At 45.4% G+C, this 18,752-nt stretch overlaps 1 protein-coding gene across 9 annotated transcripts in view; it reads right to left on the bottom strand.

Annotated features, from left to right (window-relative positions):
* Positions 1 to 18,752, bottom strand: part of CSAD (cysteine sulfinic acid decarboxylase) — a 28,932-nt gene that overhangs the window by 9,064 nt on the left and 1,116 nt on the right. For 5 of the 9 annotated variants that reach the window (XM_059185229.1, XM_059185230.1, XM_059185224.1 and 2 more), the window contains exons 2-5: positions 1,297 to 1,433; positions 909 to 1,035; positions 706 to 796; positions 249 to 355 (exon numbers count right to left, since the gene is read on the bottom strand). In XM_059185229.1, the coding sequence (XP_059041212.1) occupies positions 249 to 355; positions 706 to 796; positions 909 to 1,035; positions 1,297 to 1,422 (451 nt within the window). In that variant the 5' untranslated portion in view covers positions 1,423 to 1,433. Of the gene's footprint in view, positions 1 to 248; positions 356 to 705; positions 1,036 to 1,296; positions 1,434 to 1,660; positions 1,821 to 18,752 lie in introns of those variants that run through there. The other 4 variants (XM_059185225.1, XM_059185233.1, XM_059185232.1 and 1 more) reach the window with 4 other exon arrangements.

Below are 18,752 nucleotides of genomic sequence, written 5' to 3'. Positions count from 1 at the left end.
GAATACTTCCCTCCATATTCTGGGTGGACCAAGGCAAGTGCCTCCCCTCCCCAGAGCAGGCACTGATCCCATGGACTGTTTGACAAACATGAGGATACAGGGGACTGGGCAGCTTCTCTCAGGTTTGGCCTGAGCCCAGCTGGAGAGGACAGAGAGGAATCACCCCGCCCACCAGCATAGAGCAAAAAATCGTGGGGGAGGAGAACCCTCAAAAAGGCCAAAGAGAGGCCCCCCTCCCTCTCACATACCAGGGCAGAAGACCCCATCCCCAGAGCTCCAGCCCACAAGGGACCGGAGTTTCTTCAGCACCTCTTCTTCCATGAGCACAAACACAGGGGCGATTTCATAAGTGTACCTGCCAGGAGAGGAGGAGATGAGAAAGGAAAAGAGGAGGCAGGGCCGGCGGGGTCAGACTCAGAGGAGCAGGAAAAGGAGGTGGGGACAATGAGGGAGGAAAGGTCCAAAGAGAGGAATGACCTGGTGACCAAGAGCCAGGGAAGCAAGAATGAGGAAGAACTAGGGGTCCAGAGGTATGAGAAAGCTGGGAGAAAGGGAGCCCAAAGGGTACAAGGAGAAAGACTGCTAGCAGAGATGCCAGGAAATGGGGGGGGGGGGGGAGCAAAACCATTCTCCTCCCCCTGGGATATGTCTCCAGCAAATCCAAGCCTTTGTAAGGTGGGGGAAAGGGGCCCGGAGATGACTCACTGGCTGGTGTTGAGGCTCTCAGTGACAATACGCCCCGCCAGAGCGTGGGGATCCAACCCTGAGAAGAGCTGGTTGAAGAAGTGCGGGTGACCTGGAGAAGGGCAGCGGAGAGGGGGGAGAGGGGGGCAGGGAGCTCAGAGGGCAGCCGTGGCAGGCGGATGGACAAACTCCAGACGCTCCTCCCGCCGCAGCCCAGGACCCACAGGTTTTCACACTGTAGTGGATCACCTCCCGGCACCGTGCTAGGATCCGCTCAGCCGCCTCGCCCTCGCTGCGCAGCTCCAGGTCCAGCAGCCGCTTCAGCTCCTCCGGCTCCTTCCATTCGCAGACCTGGTGGGAGGAGCGGGAGGTTCTGGCGGCCGGTGGACACCCCACTGACCGGCTGCCCGCACCGCCTCTCAGCTTGCGTGGAAAACAAGTTAGGAATGTTTCCCAAGTAACTCGTGAACAAGGATAAATATACACAGTAGGAGGCAGCATATAATCCCTGAGGCACACGGCGAGACAGTGATGAACTAGGGGCTGAAGCCTTGTCGGCAGGGAAAAGTTCGGAGCCAGGTACAATGGGCAGGAGGAGGGGAAAGGACCCACCTTCTCAGAGGCACTGGTCCCTTTCCGAATGACCTCATCCATAACAATCCCAAACACATCCCGGAGCAAGGCTTCTGCAGCCATGGGGTCCCCATCAGGGGAGAAGAGTGGTTTAGAGTCAGCCATCAGGATAAAATCTGTGAGCAAAGCAGGAGTTACTCCCTACTCCGCCCAGTGTATCCCAGCAGGACCTAAGCAGCAAGGACCCCCAACCGCAGCCCAGTCCCAGCCTTCGCTGGGTGGACAAGAGCAAGTGCCCAGGGAGAAGGTCAGTAGCAACAGGTGGGGAAGAAACAGGCAGTGAGCGCTGAGCTGGTGGAAACCGGTGGCCACTGCCTACCTCAGGCAACAATGAGAGGCTTACCTTTCCACCCAGGTCTCGGTTCAGGGGAGCCGGAGGGAAGGCACCCAACTAGCTTTTGAGAGAGTTAGGACTGGGACAGCGGAGGGGGTGAGGTATAGGCAGCAGTCACATGACCATGAGCTCACTCTCCTGACCCTTGCCCGGAAGAGAACTTAGAGATTTGGGATAGGGACAACTGGTTGAGATAAGTCCCTGAATAATCATTAGCTGACCCGAAGAAGGGGGGAATGCAAAGAAAAGCAAAAAATATTAACATCGGGGTTGAGAGAGCAGCCAGGAAGAATCACTGTGAAGAGCTGGAGATGGGACTTAGTGGAGAATGTTGGGGGTGTGGTGCAGGGAGTTATTGCCCCTGACCCTGGAGACAGAAGCGGGAGGGAGCCCGAGAGAGGTGGAGGTGAAACAGTTTATCTATTTGTACCCCTACCCCCAAAGACCCATCCTGATTGATTGATTGATTGATTGATTTTAAGATTTTATTTGTTTGACAGAAAGAGATGCAGCCAGAAAGGAAACAAGCTGGGGGAGTGGAAGAGGGAGAAGCAGGCTTCCTGCAGAGCAGGGAGCCTAATGCAGGGCTCGATCCCAGAACCCTGGGATTATGACTTCGATCCCAGGACCCTGGGATCATGACCTGAGCCGAAGGCAGACACTTAACCACTGAGACACCCAGGCCCCCTGAACCATCCTGATTTCTAAAGCCCTCTTCTAGAGCAGGAAGGAAAGGGGGGGTTATGTTGAGGACGCGTTTTGTTAAACAAGTGTAATCTGCGTGCCTCGCAGGCTGAGAGCACTCAATATACAGAACGTGGTGGTCTCAAGTGAGCACCAACTGTGTTCGTGACATGGTACTGGGGACCGAGAAAGCCTTCCTGTCTGCTGGGAGGGCACAGATGCACGTACAACAGTCACAGCCCGAGGCAGGCTGGATGCTGACCCCATGTGCTACAGAATTAGAGAGAAGACGGATGGTGGATGGCAGCGGAAGACTGCGGAAGATCTGCAGTGCGACTGGAGCCGAATCTTGAAAGAAGGCAAGAGAAATGGGATTAGCAAAAGGGAGAAAGAGAGCATGGGGGGTAGGGTGATGCCAGGAGCCGACATGGGGAAGAAGTATGGCTTGATGTAAGGTCAATGAAGGTGCCTGGCTGGCTGGAGGGAGGTCTGCAAGGTGAGCAGAGTTGCATGAGGTTATGGGGAGAGCCCTGAGTGCCAGAAAGGCCCAGGGATTTAAATTTATCCTGCAGAAAATAGGAACTCATTGAAGCATCTGGGTGGCAGTGGGTTAAGCACCTGCCTTCAGATCAGGTCATGATCTCGGGGTCCTGGGGCTCCATCCCAGTGGGGAATCTGCTTTCTCCTCTCATGCTCACTCTCTCTCCCTCTCTCTCTCAAATAAATAAAATATTAAAAAAAAAAAAGAAAGAAAGAAAGAAAAAGAAAAAGAAAAGAAGAGAAAAAGAAAACAGGAACTCACTGACTCAGTGGCAAGGAACAGTGATGAGCTGATGCCCAGACTAGTACACAGCACAGGAGGCAGAAGTCACAAGGTGTGGCTGTAAACCAGGTGAAAACTGATGCACACTGGAAGAAGGGTGGTGTGGGTAGGAAAGGAGAGAGGAAGGAGGAGGTCTGCCCAAAGCTCTGAAGAGCTATAGGAACAAAAAGCAGATTTGAGAGTCAGGGTACAGGCTGAAGCCTGGTGATGGGCTCCATTCCTCATGGGAGAAAACGTTCGGAGGGACAGCCAGGGGGAGGGGAAAACACCAAGGCCTAGGAACCCCCCGCAAACAGGTGGGTGAGAGGATCAAGGGAATAGGAAGAGGAACCGTCCTCAAAGTGGGTTGCTCTGGTTTAATCCACCATCAGCAGCCACTGGACCCCACACTAGTAGAAAACACAGGTTCAAGGAACCCCAGAGGTCCAACCCTTAAACATTTCCTCAGTAGACAGGGTTTGGGGGAGAGAGGGGAGCTAGCCCAGGCCTTGAAAACAGAAGGGCCAGTCCTTTATCAGTGTTGCTTTAGCTCCCCTGACAGGTGGCAGCTGTGGGGTGATGGGGTGGAGAGGCTTGAGGGGAAGAAGCAAAGGAAGATAGGTACCAATGAGGCACTTAACCACGTGCCACACTCTGTCCTTAATGTGTATTATTATCATCTTTACAACTGTTGAGGGTAGGTATATGGCCCACATGTTTTGTTTAAAGATTTATTTATTTGACAGACAAAGACCACAAGTAGGCAGAGAGGCAGGCAGAGAGAGAGGAAGCAGGCTCCCCGCTGAGCAGACAGCCCAATGTGGGGCTTGATCCCAGGACTCTGGGATCGTGACCTGAGCCGAAGGCAGAGGCTTTAACCTACTGAGCCACCAGGTGCCCCTATGGCCCACATTTTAACTGAGATTCCAGAGACGCTATGGATGTAGCTGGGTCAGATCACGCAGCCAGCACATGGCCAAGCGGGGTGTGAAGCCAGGCATGGTGCACTCTGAAGCCCCCTGCTCCTAACCATCACACTCGACTGCCTCTCACGAGGCTCCGTCAGGCCCTGAGTGTGCTGTGCTGCTGAGACCACTGCGCCAGGAGTGAGGACACCTCAGGGCCTCCGTTTCTGTAAAATAAGGGGTTTCCAAGAGACAACCTCCAAGGTGCTTGCTGGTGTTCATAGGAGCTCAGGCCAGAAGACATAACAAGCAGGCCAAGGGAGACTTTTCTTTCCAAGCTGGGGCAGCAAACAGGTTGCAGGGGGTTTGTAAGGCAAGAACAACTGCTTAACAAAGAGAATCTCCTAGCAGGAGGGACACTTTCCCCAAAGCTCTAAAGAAAGGGCCTGTAGGGGAGACTCCATCCTCCCTTCCCAGGACCTTCTTTATCCTTCCCACCTGAGTCATAGCTCAGAAACGAAATCTGGAGCTGAGGCCTCTGAATACTCCCAGTTTTTTCCAGGGATAAACAGAGAAGTAAGACATCACATACAGAATTATTGTTCCACATACAGAATCCTGCCCTGGGCCCCTGAGAAAGGGAAGGGACCCCGCCTGCAGAGTTTTTCTTTTTCCTTTGTTTTTTAATTAATTTGAGAGAGATAGTGAGCGCGCAGATGCATGCAGGAGTGGGGGGTGGGCAGAGGGAGAAGGAGAGAATTTCAAGCAGACTCCCTGCTGAGAACAGAGCCTGACTCAGGACTTGACTCAGGGCTCAATCCCACAACCCACGAGATCATGACCTGAGCCAAACACAAGAGCTAATGGTCAATAAACTGAGCCACCCATGCCAGGAGTTTTCCTTTTTCTTTTCTTTTTATATTTTAGAAGGTTTTATTTTATTTATTTGACATAGAGAGCAAGCGAGCACAAGCAGAGGGAAGCAGCAGGCAGAGAGAGAGAGGGAGAAGCAGACTCCCTGTTGAGCAGGGAGCCCAACATGGGGCTCGATCCCAGGACCCTGGGAGCATGGCCTGAGCCAAAGGCAGACGCTTAACCGACTGAGCTACCCAGATGTCCCAGAGATTTTCTTTTTAAAAAGAAGAAGGAGGGGCGCCTGTGTGGCTCAGTGGGTTAAAGCCTCTGCCTTCAGCTCAGGTTGTGATCCCAGGGTCCTGGAATCATGCCCCACATCAGGCAGTCTGCTCAGCGGGGAGCCTGCTTCCCTTCCCCTCTCTCTACCTGCGTCTCTGCCTACTCGTGATCTCTGTCTGTCAAATAAATAAATTAAATCTTTTTAAAAATAAATAAATAAATAATAAAAAGAAGGAGGACATTAACCTGCAGGATAGAATGATAAAGCAAAGAAACATGAATGGAGTTAGGAACAGGGCTTCAGGGCTGAGAAGATGTTGGTAGGACCAAGTAGGGTTTGTTTAAAAATTTGTTTCTTCCAGCTTCATGGGATCTCTAGTCCATCAACTCCTCAAGCCATCAACTCCCTCATATCTTTCTTTTCTTCACTTATGCAACCTTGATTGTATGTTCTGTTGTTTCAGCCATTCTGTGCAAAATCCTCAGCTCCTACGCCCTTTGGTCCTTCCACCAAATCCACCTGGGGAAACTCCAATCCAACTGGCCAATCCTTCTCTTACCAATCTACCGGGACCGTTGGATTCTACTAGTAAAAGCCACCCAGCCATTCAAATTGATATAGCTATAAATTCGTGGTCCCTGTGCTCATTCCAATTAAACATAACAGATTAAACACCTATGTGTACCACCATTCATTCCTGAAACCCCACTAAAACTGTATCAGTGGCATTTTAAATTCAGAAGAATAAAGTAAATGAGGAGAGATAAGAAATGTCAATAATCGCAGAAGACAGAAGGCAGATGAGAAGTGGTAACTGGTTTATTAGCACAAGGCAGAAAGCCGAAACCAGCATGTCTGCGGATGGCTATGCCAATGGGAAACAAGCTGGTTCTTGGGGCTCAGAAAGGCTCAGGAACTGGAAACACTAGCCATCTTGGAAGGCAGGAGGGAGTTGCAGAAGTGTGTATAAGGTGCAGTTAGAACTCCTTCTCCTCCTACTTATACAGTCAGGCAACTCCCTTCCTTTCCCCCCACTTCCAAAAAAGCAAGAGATTTGTTTTCTAGAGCAACTGGAACAGGTAGGGTGGGACTTAGGGGGGCCAGGACTTAGAGACTTGAGGCACACCAGGTGAGCAGGAGGCACTGCAGGAGGATTAGAAGGAAGTTACCATCAAATCAACTCCTTTCTCCTAACCAGCATTCAGAACCAGTGGCCAGGGGTAAGTGTTCCAGAGTAGAGGATTCCTCTCTGGAGAAACTGACCTCGACAGCCCCAGAAAAAAGACCTCCTGGTCCTCTTATTTCAGTCCTCACCTGATCTCCTGGTCAGTGGTACCCACAAGTCAATATGGCCCATCCATGCACTTGGGCCTTCCAATATGCCAGCATGCCTCCCTCTTCACTGTGAGCAACCAACCAGCCACAGGTTACCAGACACTAGAGGAAAGCCCCTAACCTAAACCACACAGATAAAAACAGGCAAACTGAAAGAAAGCATTTGATGGAAGAAAAGAAAGTCAGGGAGCAGAAGAAGCCTCAAAATTTCCAGAAGATATTGTATTCATTAAAAAATAGGTCACCCTCAAAAAGGAATACTCAGAGAACATGAAGAAACTCTAGGATTTTAAAAATACGACAACGGAAATGAAAAATTAGAAATAAAACGATGCCAAGAAAATCACACAGAAAGATAAAAATATAAAGAGATGGACAAAGGAAAGAACCTTAGAGCAATCCAAAAGGACCAACAGTCAAGTAATACAAGTTTCAGAAATGGAAGTAAAGGAGGAGGAAAGAAATCAAAGAAAGCTTTCTAGAACAGAAGGACAGATTAAAAGGATCCACTGAAGGACCAATACAAAGACAGATTATAATATTGTCTTAAAACAGCGGAGGATCCAAAGACTTCCAGAGATAAAACAAAACAAACCAACCAAAACTGGGTCATAGACAAAAGACAGAGAATCGGATCAAATCAAACACCTCCAACACAGGAGAGAGGTGAGGGGAACCCAAAGGGCCAAAATGAAGGTAATAACCATATTCAAAGGATAACAGCACTCAACTTTTGGTTATCTGCCCTCTGGACTGCCCCCCCACAGCTCCTCCTTCTCCTCCTCCCTTCCTTCTTTCAATATTTGTTCAGTATCTAGTATGTGCCAAGCACTTTGGCGGCCATTAGAGATACAATAGAGAGCAAAAGACATAGCCCTTGGGGCACCTGGCTGGCTCAGTCATCGAGTTCAAGCCCCACGTTGGGCAGAGTGCTTACTTGATAAAATAAAAATTAAACAAAAAAAAAAGGGGGGGGGAGAAAAGGCCATAGCCCTGCCCTCATGAAGCTCGCAGCTAAGCCAGATCACCGGTGAGCCAACTCTCACACAGAGGTGGTTTCATTTGGTTTGCATAGTATGTTGTTGTTGTTTTTTTTTTTTTTTTTTAAAGATTTTTATTTATTTATTTGACAGAGATCACAAGTGGGCAGAGAGGCAGGCAGAGAGAGGAAGGGAAGCAGGCTCCCTGTTGAGCAGAGAGCCCGATGCGGGGCTCGATCCCAGGACGCTGAGATCATGACCTGAGCTGAAGGCAGAGGCTTTAACCCACTGAGCCACCCAGGTGCCCCAGTATGTTGTTGTTTTTAAGTAATCTCTACTCCCAGTGGGGCTCAAACTCATGATCAAGAGTCATGTGCTCTACCAACTGAACCAGCCAGGCACCCCTGTTTTAAAACTTTTTATTTTTATAGACTTTATTTATTTATTTGACAGAGAGAGAGATCACAAGTAGGCAGAGAGGCAGGCAGAGAGAGAGAGGAGGAAGCAGGCTCCCTGCTGAGCAGAGAGCCCGATGCGGGGCTCGATCCCAGGACCCTGGGATCATGACCTGAGCCGAAGACAGAGGCTTTAACCCCCTCAGCCACCCAGGCACCCCCTGTTTTAAAACTTTTAAAAACTATTGTCAATATTGAAACTTCCAGCTTCTGGTGAAAAAAAAAAAAAAAAGAAGGCCTACCAACAGTAGACCTGAATTAGTAAATAGCAACAATCACCTGTAGTTGGAATTGCCACTATTACCATTGCAGTTTGCATTCGTTATGCTTTCTTTCCCATTTTTTAATTCTTGAATAAGCAATATATTCAGGTAGTGCAAAAATCATATATATAAAAAATATATGTAATATATATAAATATATAAAAATATTAATGGTGAAAAGTCTAATTCCCACTCCATTCCATGTGTCCCATTCCTACCTCCACCCCCACCGGTAACCATATTTTAATAGTTTCTTGGGTAACCTTTCAGAGATTTTAATGCAAATATTAACAAATGTGGGTATGTATTTTTATTTTCTCTTTTGACACAAATGATAGCCTATAATCACTGATTTGTACCTTGCTTTCTTTCAGCTAACAATATATAGGTGATCCTGTATTTGTACATATAGAATTTCTATATTCTTTCTTTCTTTCTTTCCTTCTTTCTTTCTTTCTTTCTTTTCTTTTCTTTTTTAAGATTTTATTTATTTATTTGACAGACAGAGATCACAAGTAGGCAGAGAGAGGAGGAAGCAGACTCCCTGCCAAGCAGAGAGCCCGATGTGGGGCTCTATCCCAGGACCCTGGGATCATGACCCGAGCCGAAGGCAGAGACCTTAACCCACTGAACCACCTAGGCGCCCCTCTATATTCTTTCTTTTTAAAAGATTTTATTTATTTATTTGATAGACGGAGATCACAAGTAGGCAGAGAAGCAGGCAGAGAGAGAAGAGGAAGCAGGCTCCCTGCTGAGCAGAAAGCCCAATGTGGGGCTTGATCCCAGAACCCTGGGATCACAACCTGAGCCGAAGGTAGAGGCTTTAACCCACTGAGCCACCCTGGTGCCCCTATATTCTTTTTTTAATCAAACAGCTTCATTGAGATGTAATTTAAATACCATAAAACATAACCCTTTAAGCTGTACATTTTCAGTGGTTTTTGGTATAGTAACAGAATTATGCCACCATCATCAGTAATTCCAGGATGTTTTCATCACCTCAAAAAGAAACTCATTAGTGCTCACTTCTTATTCTCCATTTCCAATCCACCCACCCACCCACCCCTGCTTCCAGCCACCACTACCCTATTTTCTGCCTCTACAGATTTGCCTATTCTGGATATTTCATATAAACAGAAACATACAATATATGATCTTCTTTTGAAGATATGGCTTCTTCTACTGAACATAGTGTTTTCAAGGTTTATCCATGTTTTTAGCATGTATCAGCACTTCATTCCCTTTTAGAGCCAAATAACATCCCATAATATGGATAGACCACATTTTATTTAACCGTTCACCAATCAATGGACATTCAGGTTATGTCTACTTTTCGGCTATTGTGAACAGCAGGTGCTGTTACAAACATGAATGTACAAGTTTCTGTGTGGGTCCGTATTTTCAATTCCCCTGGGTACATACCCGATAGTGGAACTGCTGCTGGGTCTTACGGTAACTCTATGTCTTGCTTTTTGAGGAACAGCCAAACTGTCCCCCAAAGAGCCGGTACCATTTTTTATTCTTTTTTTTTTTTTTTAAAGATTTTATTTATTCGACAGAGAGAAATCACAAGTAGGCAGAGAGGCAGGCAGAGAGAGGCAGGCAGAGAGAGAGAGAGGAGGAAGCAGGCTCCCCGCAGAGAGCCCGATGTGGGACTTGATCCCAGGACCCTGAGATCATGACCTGAGCCGAAGGCAGCGGCCTAACCACTGAGCCACCCAGGCGCCCCCATTTTTTATTCTTTTTTTTTTTTTTTTTTTTTTTTTTTTTTTTTTTTTTTTAAATTTTTATTTATTTATTTGTCAGAGAGAGAGCAGTGGAAGGCAGAGTCAGAGGGAGAAGCAGGCTCCCCGCGGAGCAAGGAGCCCGATGTGGGACTCGATCCCAGGACGCTGGGATCATGACCTGAGCCGAAGGCAGCTGCTTAACCAACTGAGCCACCCAGGCGTCCCTACCCCATTTTTTATTCTTTATACCATTCTTTATTCCCATCAGTAAGGTGTGAGGGTTCTAATTTCTTCACGTCTTTGGCAGACTTATTGTTACCCTTTTTGTTATAGCCACCTGCATCGGTAATTTTAATGAGGACTGCCGGCATCCACAGAGGGTTGTACCAGTGTATGAAAAAGCGATTGCCTTCTTAGCCTCAGTAGCAGAGTATGCTGTCAAACTTCTGAATCTTTGTGGTTTGATGAGTAAGAAATGGTATCTTAGTATGGTTTTATTTTAGGTGAACACCTGCATCAGACAGTTTTGCTGTGGGAACTAATGGCTTCAAAATCCCACGGGCTTGCCACAAGAGAAGTTTGTCTCTCTTTCCTGGTTTACTTTGGTGGTATGGCTACAGCTCTGATTCGTATACCTTTAGTCCAAGACCTAAGCTGAAGGAACAGCCCCTATCTGGGACACAATGTTCTCTTGGAAGAAGAAAAGGAGCAAAAGGCAGAGAAAACCATGCAAGGACTCTTAAAACCTCGGCATAGGGCACATCTGCTCATACACTGGAGACCCTGGCAAACCCCAGGGCAGCAAAGTGAGGATGTCTGGTCCTCCTGCAGGCGGGCACTGCCAAAGTCATGGCAATGGGTGAAGATGTAAACTCTCATCGCAAGGGCACTGGACAGAAACCCTTAAACCCTTGCATTCTGGGGACACCAGGAGGGCTCATTCGGCTAAGCATCTGCCTCTGGCTCAGGTTGATCCTGGGATGGAGCCCCACATTGGGCTCCCTGCTCGGCAGGAAGGCTGCTTCTCCATCTCCCTCTGCCTGCCACTCCCCCCATTCTTGCTCTCCGTTTCTATCAAATAAATAAATTTTGAAAATCTTTTTTAAAAATTCTTTTTGCATTCTGTTTTACCTCAGCCCACACCAGCCAACCTCACTCATCCGCATTACCTGCCTGGCCCTGGAGATACCCAAGTTGGAACCACTGATAGAACCATTGGTCTAACCACTCCCCTTTTCCCTCAGGAATTTCCTCCTAATTATCCCCTCATTTTCTCAACTCTCCTTCCTACTACCTCTCCCTACTACCTCTTTCTCACAGCATTTTAAGTTGTTTAAGCCTCTCACATGCTCCCACTCTAGCCACCTCCTTATCACAAGCAACCTTCTTAAAAGAGTCATCTGCACTCCATCTTCGATCTCCCTCCTCTCACACTTTCCCCAGCCCACCACCAAGTCACCAAGAATTTCCATATCCAATGGACACACATGAGCGTTATCCTAGAAACATTTTATTTCCCTGGCTTCCATAGGATTACCACCAGCCATTTCTTAGATCCGTTTGCACTTTCACCTTCCTCTGCTCGACCTGAAATGCTAGAGTCCCTCAGGGCTCTGTCCCAGTGCCTCTTTTACCTGTTGAATTCTGCACTACTCCCTGGACAACTGCTTCTGTTCCTAGGGCTACCTGCTGACAGCTCCTCCATTCCAGACCTCTCTCCTGAGTCCAGGTCCATAAAGCCACCTGCCTAATTAAGAAGACTCCTGGGCACTTCATACGCAGTAGGTCCAAAATTAAACTCAATATCGGCCCTCTCAAATCTTCTCTCCTTCTTAGGTTCCCTGTTGGTGAATGGCCCCCATCTTCTACTGGTTACTCAAACTTTAGATTCTAACTGATTCCCTGCCTCCTCATCCTTGACTGTTTTTTTTCCCCCTTTTCATTTCGTCTTCAAATATTGTTACATCTTTCTCTCTGTCTCATCCAAAAACATCAGCACAACAGCAAAACCTGAATAAAGCTTCATTCCCCCACCCCACCATGGGCTCTGTTATAAAATTCTTTTCCTTAAAAACACTTTAAAGGGAGAAAGGTAACTCTACAGTGGAGAAACCCGGGGGACACCTCCTTACCCAAGTGATCAAGACAACATCATTGATAATGGGACAGACTGACATATGGCCCTAATGTGAGGCATTGAGAAGCATTCAACCTCACTCCTGTCACATTTCTGCCAAAAATACGTAACCCATATTTAATTGTGAGGAAACAGATATATCTAAATTGAGAGTCATTCTACAAAAGAACTAACCGGTTACTTTTCAAAAATGTCAATGTCATGAAACTCCAAGAAAGACTGAAGAACTGTTGGGGCACCAGGGTGGCTCAGTGGGTTGAGCCTCTCTGCCTTCGGCTCAGGTCATGATCCCGGGTCCTGGGATCGAGCCCCGGGATCTCTGCTCAGTGGGGAGCCTTCTTCCTCCTCTCTCTCTGCCTGCCTCTCTGCCTACTTGTGATGTGGATGAAGAAGGAAAAACCTGCTATAAAGAACATTACTGGGGGCGCCTGGGTGGCTCAGTGGGTTGAGCCGCTGCCTTCGGCTCGGGTCATGATCTCAGGGTCCTGGGATCGAGTCCCGCATCGGGCTCTCTGCTCAGCAGGGAGCCTGCTTCCTCCTCTCTCTGCCTGCCTCTCTGCTTACTTGTAATTTCTCTCTGTCAAATAAATAAATAAAATCTTTAAAAAAAAAAAAAAAAAAAAAAAAGAACATTACTGGAACACTTGGTGGAAGCTGACTATGGATGGTATCATAAATATTAGCGCTCAATCAGTGTTAAATTTCCTTAATTTGATCACTGCATTGTAGTTATATAAGGGAATATTCTTATTCTGAGAAAACATACTGAAACATTCAGCAGAAAAGGAGTATGGTATCTGCAAGTTTCTCTCAGTTCAGAAAAAGACAAACACTGTATGTATCTACAGGCATTTTTAGAAGAATAGCTTTATTGAGATACAATTCACGTACCATAAAGTTCACCCTTTTAAACTGTACAGTTCAGTGGGGTTTTTTTTTTTTTTTTTTTGGATACTCACAAAGTTGTGCATCATTCACACTATTTAATTCCAGAACATTTTCATCACCCCAAAGAAAAGCCCCATACCTATTAGCAGTCACTCCCCATGCATTTTTTAAAAGACTGAAAAAGATGGGGAAAGCTTTCAAAATAGTAATTAGGGTTATTCCTGGCTATTGGAATTATGAATTATTTTCATTTTCTTATTTATACACATATACTTTTATAATTTTATATAACTTCATATTACTCACATCATTAAAATAAAGGTTATTTTTATTTTTTTTAAGATTTTATTTATTTATTTGACAGACACAGATCACAAGTAGGCAGAGAGGCAGGCAGAGAGAGAGAAGGAAGCAGGCCCCCTGCTGAGCAGAGAGCCCAATGTGGGGCTCCATCCCAGGACCCCGGGATCATGACCTGAGCTGAAGGCAGAGGCTTTAACCCACTGAGCCACCCAGGCGCCCCAAAATAAAGGTTATTTTTAATCAACAAGAAAAATTAAGGAGGTTAAGGGGCAATAAGAACTCCAAAACATACAAATCACCAGGCTCAAGAATGGCCCTAGGACATCATGTGGTTTCCAACTCTTCAATCCACTATCATCAAAAAGGTCTCACTGGTGACAAATGTAGCCATATACTCCTCATTTCTATGATGCAGCCCCAATGGCTCTCGGAGAGAGGTACGGGGTCAGCCAGTTCAGAAAACACTGACTCATTATGTATCCCTGGCAGTGGCACTACCCAGGGGGAATGGGGGAGGCGGGGCTGTGTCTACCCTGTATGCTTCAGCTAACAGGCCAGTAGGGAGGTGGGCAGACACACTTGCCACAAAGGAGCGGAATGCTCAAAAGGAAAGTCAAGGCTGGTTAATTCTGCTCTGTTGGCTCATGGCAGCCTTCAAAGAGAAAATATTCAGGACTTAAAGCGATAGAGAGCTGGTGCAGGAAAAGACTCATTGGTAATCATTACAATACTATTTGAATAACTGATAGGATGGGCCTGAGGGGAGAGGTGTGCCAAAGAAGTTAGGGAAGGTAACACAGGAGGAGGCCTGCGCAGGCAAAAAAAGATCAGGGCAGTTGCTCCTTAAAGTACTTTTGGCCAGGCTTACTGTTAGAAAATGATACTGACCTTGGTACAATCTACATGGTCACAAATCCTACAGACTCTATACCCACATCCATAAAGGCACCAACTCTCCTTATGTGTATAATGTTTTTTCCCCTTCTGATTGTAAATTCCTGGGGGTTAAAATCTTATCTTTTTTTTCTTTTTTAAGATTTTATTTATTTATTTGACAGATGGAGATCACAAGTAGGTAGAGAAGCAGGCAGAGAGGAGGAAGCAGGTTCCCCCAGCAGAGAGCCCGATGCGATGCGGGACTGGATTCCAGGTCCCTGGGATCATGACCTGAGCTGAAGGCAGAGGCTTTAACCCACTGAGCCACCCAGGCGCTCCTAAAATCTTATCTTTAAAGAAAGCACTAAATACAAAAGAGGCACTCCAAAAAATGTTAGTTTTCAATTTACCCCTCTCCCCTCACCCTTCCCCCAAGGTTTTGCACAAAGGTACTCAATGAACATCTGAGTGAATTGACCCACTATTTCCAGGTACTGAAAAATAATGCTGCATTCCACTTATATTTGATTTACATAGACCAAAAATCTGAATTAATGATATGGAAGATTTGCAAAGGGTTTTTTCTCTCTTAAAACCTTCTCATCTGTGACCTCATCTGATCCTCACATTGTGCTGCAAATTAGCCTGAGAGATATTTATTCATTCACCCTGGTTTTCAAGATGAGGACTCTCAGTCTAGAGTTAACTTGTCCAAGATTACACAGGTGACACGAGAACAAGACTAGATCTCTGATTTTCTGAATTCTAGGCTAGTACCTCTCCCACTATGTTACTGGTTACTTTTAAGTCTGGCAGTTCTCACTACCTCTCACCATACACAAAAATAAACTGCAGCTAAGATAAAAAACTGAAAATATAAAACTATAAGAATGTCAAAAGAAACTACAGGGAAATATTTTTATAATCTTGAGGTAGCATCACAAAAACCCAAAAGCCACAGGCAGACTTGACTACATAAAACCTTCAAAATTCTGTGTAAAGAAAGACACCATTAAAGTGGTTAAAGATAATTCATGGCTTTACCCCACCCCTTATTTTACCCACTCTGTGTTTTCCAAAGTTATTTTTGTTCTCCTTGCAATTATTCTTTTCCATGAAAATTTTATTTTATTCTAATTTTTTAAGATTTATTTGTTTGAGAGAGAGAGAGAGTGCGAGCACATGTGAGGAGGAAGGGCAGAGAGAGAGGGAGAAGTAGACTTCCCACTGAGCAGGGAACTCGACCAACCACCAGATTTGATCCCAGGACCCTGGGATTATGACCTAAGCTGAGGGCAGATGCTTAACCCACTTAGCCACACAAGCACTCTTTTCCGTGAAAATCTAAAAATCAGATTAAGTTCCATGCAAAGTTCTACTTTATCTTAAGATTTTATGTATTTGTTTATTTGACAGAGAGACACACAGGAGAAAGGGAACACAAGCAGGGAGAGTGGGAGAGGGAGAAGCAGGCTTCCCACCGAGGAGGGAGCCCGATGTGGGGATCGATCCCAGGACCCTGGGATCATGACCTGAGCCAAAGGCAGATACTTAACGACTGAGCCACCCAGATGCTCCCAAAGTCCTATCTTAATTAGAATTTACTTTATTTTTTTTTTAAGATTTTATTTACCTATTTGACAGAGAGAGAGAGAGATCACAAGTAGGCAGAGCAGAAGGCAGAGAGTGGGGAAGTAGGCTCCCCACTGAGCAGAGAGCCCAATGTGGGGTTTGATCCCAGGACCCTGAGATCATGACCTAAGCTGATGGCAGAGGCTTAACCCACTGAGCCACCCAGGTGCCCCAGAACTTACTTTAATCGACAGCAAAAACTCATGCCTCTTACAAAATTAAATCTTTCTATTCGTATACGCTAAAAACTCTCCATTTAAGCAAAATCTTTTTGTCTTTCACCAAAATAGTCTGATTTTCTTAATATATGGCTTGAAGTTTCCTGTCAAATTTATTTCTAGAAGTGTAATATTCTTATTGTGAGAGTATTTACTTCATGGCATTTTTATGGTTGGTGGTTCTTATATTTTATGTGTACGATTTCTGTTTGTTAATCTCCCATCTGGTCATAATGCTGAACTCACTATTTCAGTATTTTGTCAGTCAATTCTCTTTCTTCATGAATGTATCATATGAAAATAGTGAGACTTTTCAGTGGCCAGGAGCTCCATACAATATTAGCTTTGATGGTAAACATTCCTGTCTTATTCCTATTTTTGATAGAAATGCTTCAAATAATTTCCTGTAAAGCATAATTTGCTCAGGGAGGGGAGAAGCTGAAAGATAAATGAAAAACGAAGAGGAAGTATTTTAAACACATATGACAAATAAAAAGTTAATATAACTTAGAGAAGATGCAATAGAAGTTGCTCCACTCCACTATTGGTGATGCAAATTTAAATGATGAAATCACTATTTTTCTTTTTTTTTTTTTTCTTAAGATTTCATTTATTTATTTGCCAGAGAAAGAGATCACAAGTAGGCAGAGAAGCAGGCAGAGAGAGGTGGGGAAGCAGGCTCCCCACTGGGTAGGGAGCCCAAAGCGGGGCTCAATCCCAGGACCCTGAGACCATGACCTGAGCCAAAGGCAGAGGCTTAACCCACTGAGCCACCCAGGGACCCCAACTATTTTTCATCTATCAAATTGGCAACCACACTAAAAATTCACAGTATCCAGTATTGCTATGCCATAGGAAATGGGGGCATTCATACATGGTTCTGAGTGAGCACATAAATTGTAACAAACTGAAATTCAATTTCACAGAATTAAGATTTAAAACACACAGGGGAAAAAATAAAAATTAAAAAATTAAAAAAAATAAAACACACAGGGGCCCTTGCTCAGGTCAATTTCCCAAGGTCCTGGGATCAAGCCCCACCTGGCTTTTCCCTCTCCCTCGGCCACTCCCCCTGCTTGTGCTGTCTCTCTCTCAAATAAATAAAATCTTTTAAAAAATGTGCTACGGGCGCCTGGGTGGCTCATGGGTTAAGCCGCTGCCTTCGGCTCAGGTCATGGTCCCAGGGTCCTGGGATCGAGTCCCATATCTGGCTCTCTGCTCAGCAGGGAGCCTGCTTCCCTCTCTCTCTCTCTGCCTGCCTCTCTGTCTACTTGTGATCTCTGTCTGTCAAATAAATAAATAAAATCTTTTAAAAAATAAATAAATAAATAAATAATAAAATAAAATAAAAAATGTGCTAAATGCACATACTCTATCTACAAATCTATAAGTGCAAAAGGATTAACTGTATGAAGATGTTCTTTATTGCACTGTTTATAAAACAAATAATGGAACTAACTAAATGCCCATCAGGATGAGTCTAGACAAATCAAAGCACAAATATAAGTTAGAATATTATGCAACAATTGTTAAAATGTTAAAGAACTTAGATATCTACAATGTTAACACAGTGTCCACCACTCTAGGTGCTCAATAAATATACTCTGGATGAAAAAAAAAATTGTATGAACATAGAAAAAACCCCTGGAAGTATATTTGCCAAATGGATAAAAGTGACTATCTTCAGGAGCACAGGATAGTAGAAAACAGACATTTAACATTTTTGCCTTTTCTTCTTATGTGTGTGTGGACTTGGCAAATTAAGTATGAGCGGGGCGCCTGGGTGGCTCAGTGGATTAGGCCGCTGCCTTCGGCTCCGGTCATGATCTCAGGGTCCTGGGATGGAGCCCCACATTGGGCTCTCTGCAGGAAGCCTGCTTCCCCCTCTCTCTCTGCCTGCCTCTCTACCTACTTATGATCTCTCTCTCAGTGTAAAGAAAAAAAAAAAAAAAAACATTAAATATGAGCGAATTTTTTTTTTTCTAAAGACTTCTTTCTGGGGCCCCGGGTGGCTCAGTGGGCTAAAGCCTCTGCCTTCGGTTCAGGTCATGATCTCAGAGTCCTGGAATCGAGGGGAGCCTGCTTCCCTTTCTCTCTCTCTGCTGCCTCTCTGTCTACTTGTGATCTCTGTCAAATAAATGCAAATCTTTAAAAAAAAAAAAAAGGTTCTTTCTGATGACATATCTCTATTTTTTATCTCAATTTTATCATGAGTCTAAGAGCACAAAGATTTGCTGTCAACGGCTCAAAACATGAAGTGCTCAAGGAAATGAAGCCCATGTACAAAGTGTAGTTGGGAATTCCTCTCTTTCATAAATAAGTATTTTTCTTTTGGCATCTCAATTAATTCTCCTAAACTCACATCCTAGCAGCACCTACAGCAGAAGCTGAGATTAAAATGGATTAACATTTCCATCCACTAAGAACACTTGGCATAGTCCATCTTTAGCGGGACCTCTCCCTAATAGCTCAAGCTGGGAGATTCTAAAGAAAAGTTCAAGTTTCCATCTTCTTAACGCCAGATCCAAGGGCCACCCTCTATGGCTTAGTCTCCAATGAAACTCGTCTTCTACTGAGGGGAGTCCTATGGCTTCTTTCAGGCGAGGAGGCCAATGTTAGACACTGGAAGGTCTGAAATGAAGGGGTAAGCGGTATAAGTCAACCAGACTGGCCTCGGCACACGCCCAGACTGAGTGTACACGGCCGAAGCATGCAAAGAAAATTAACTCTTCTCCCAGGAACCGGGCGGCCCCAGAATCTT

The sequence above is a fragment of the Mustela lutreola genome, chromosome 8 (assembly GCF_030435805.1).
Source record: "Mustela lutreola isolate mMusLut2 chromosome 8, mMusLut2.pri, whole genome shotgun sequence".
Lineage (NCBI taxonomy): Eukaryota > Metazoa > Chordata > Mammalia > Carnivora > Mustelidae > Mustela > Mustela lutreola.
This window is presented reverse-complemented; position numbering and strand designations above follow the sequence as displayed.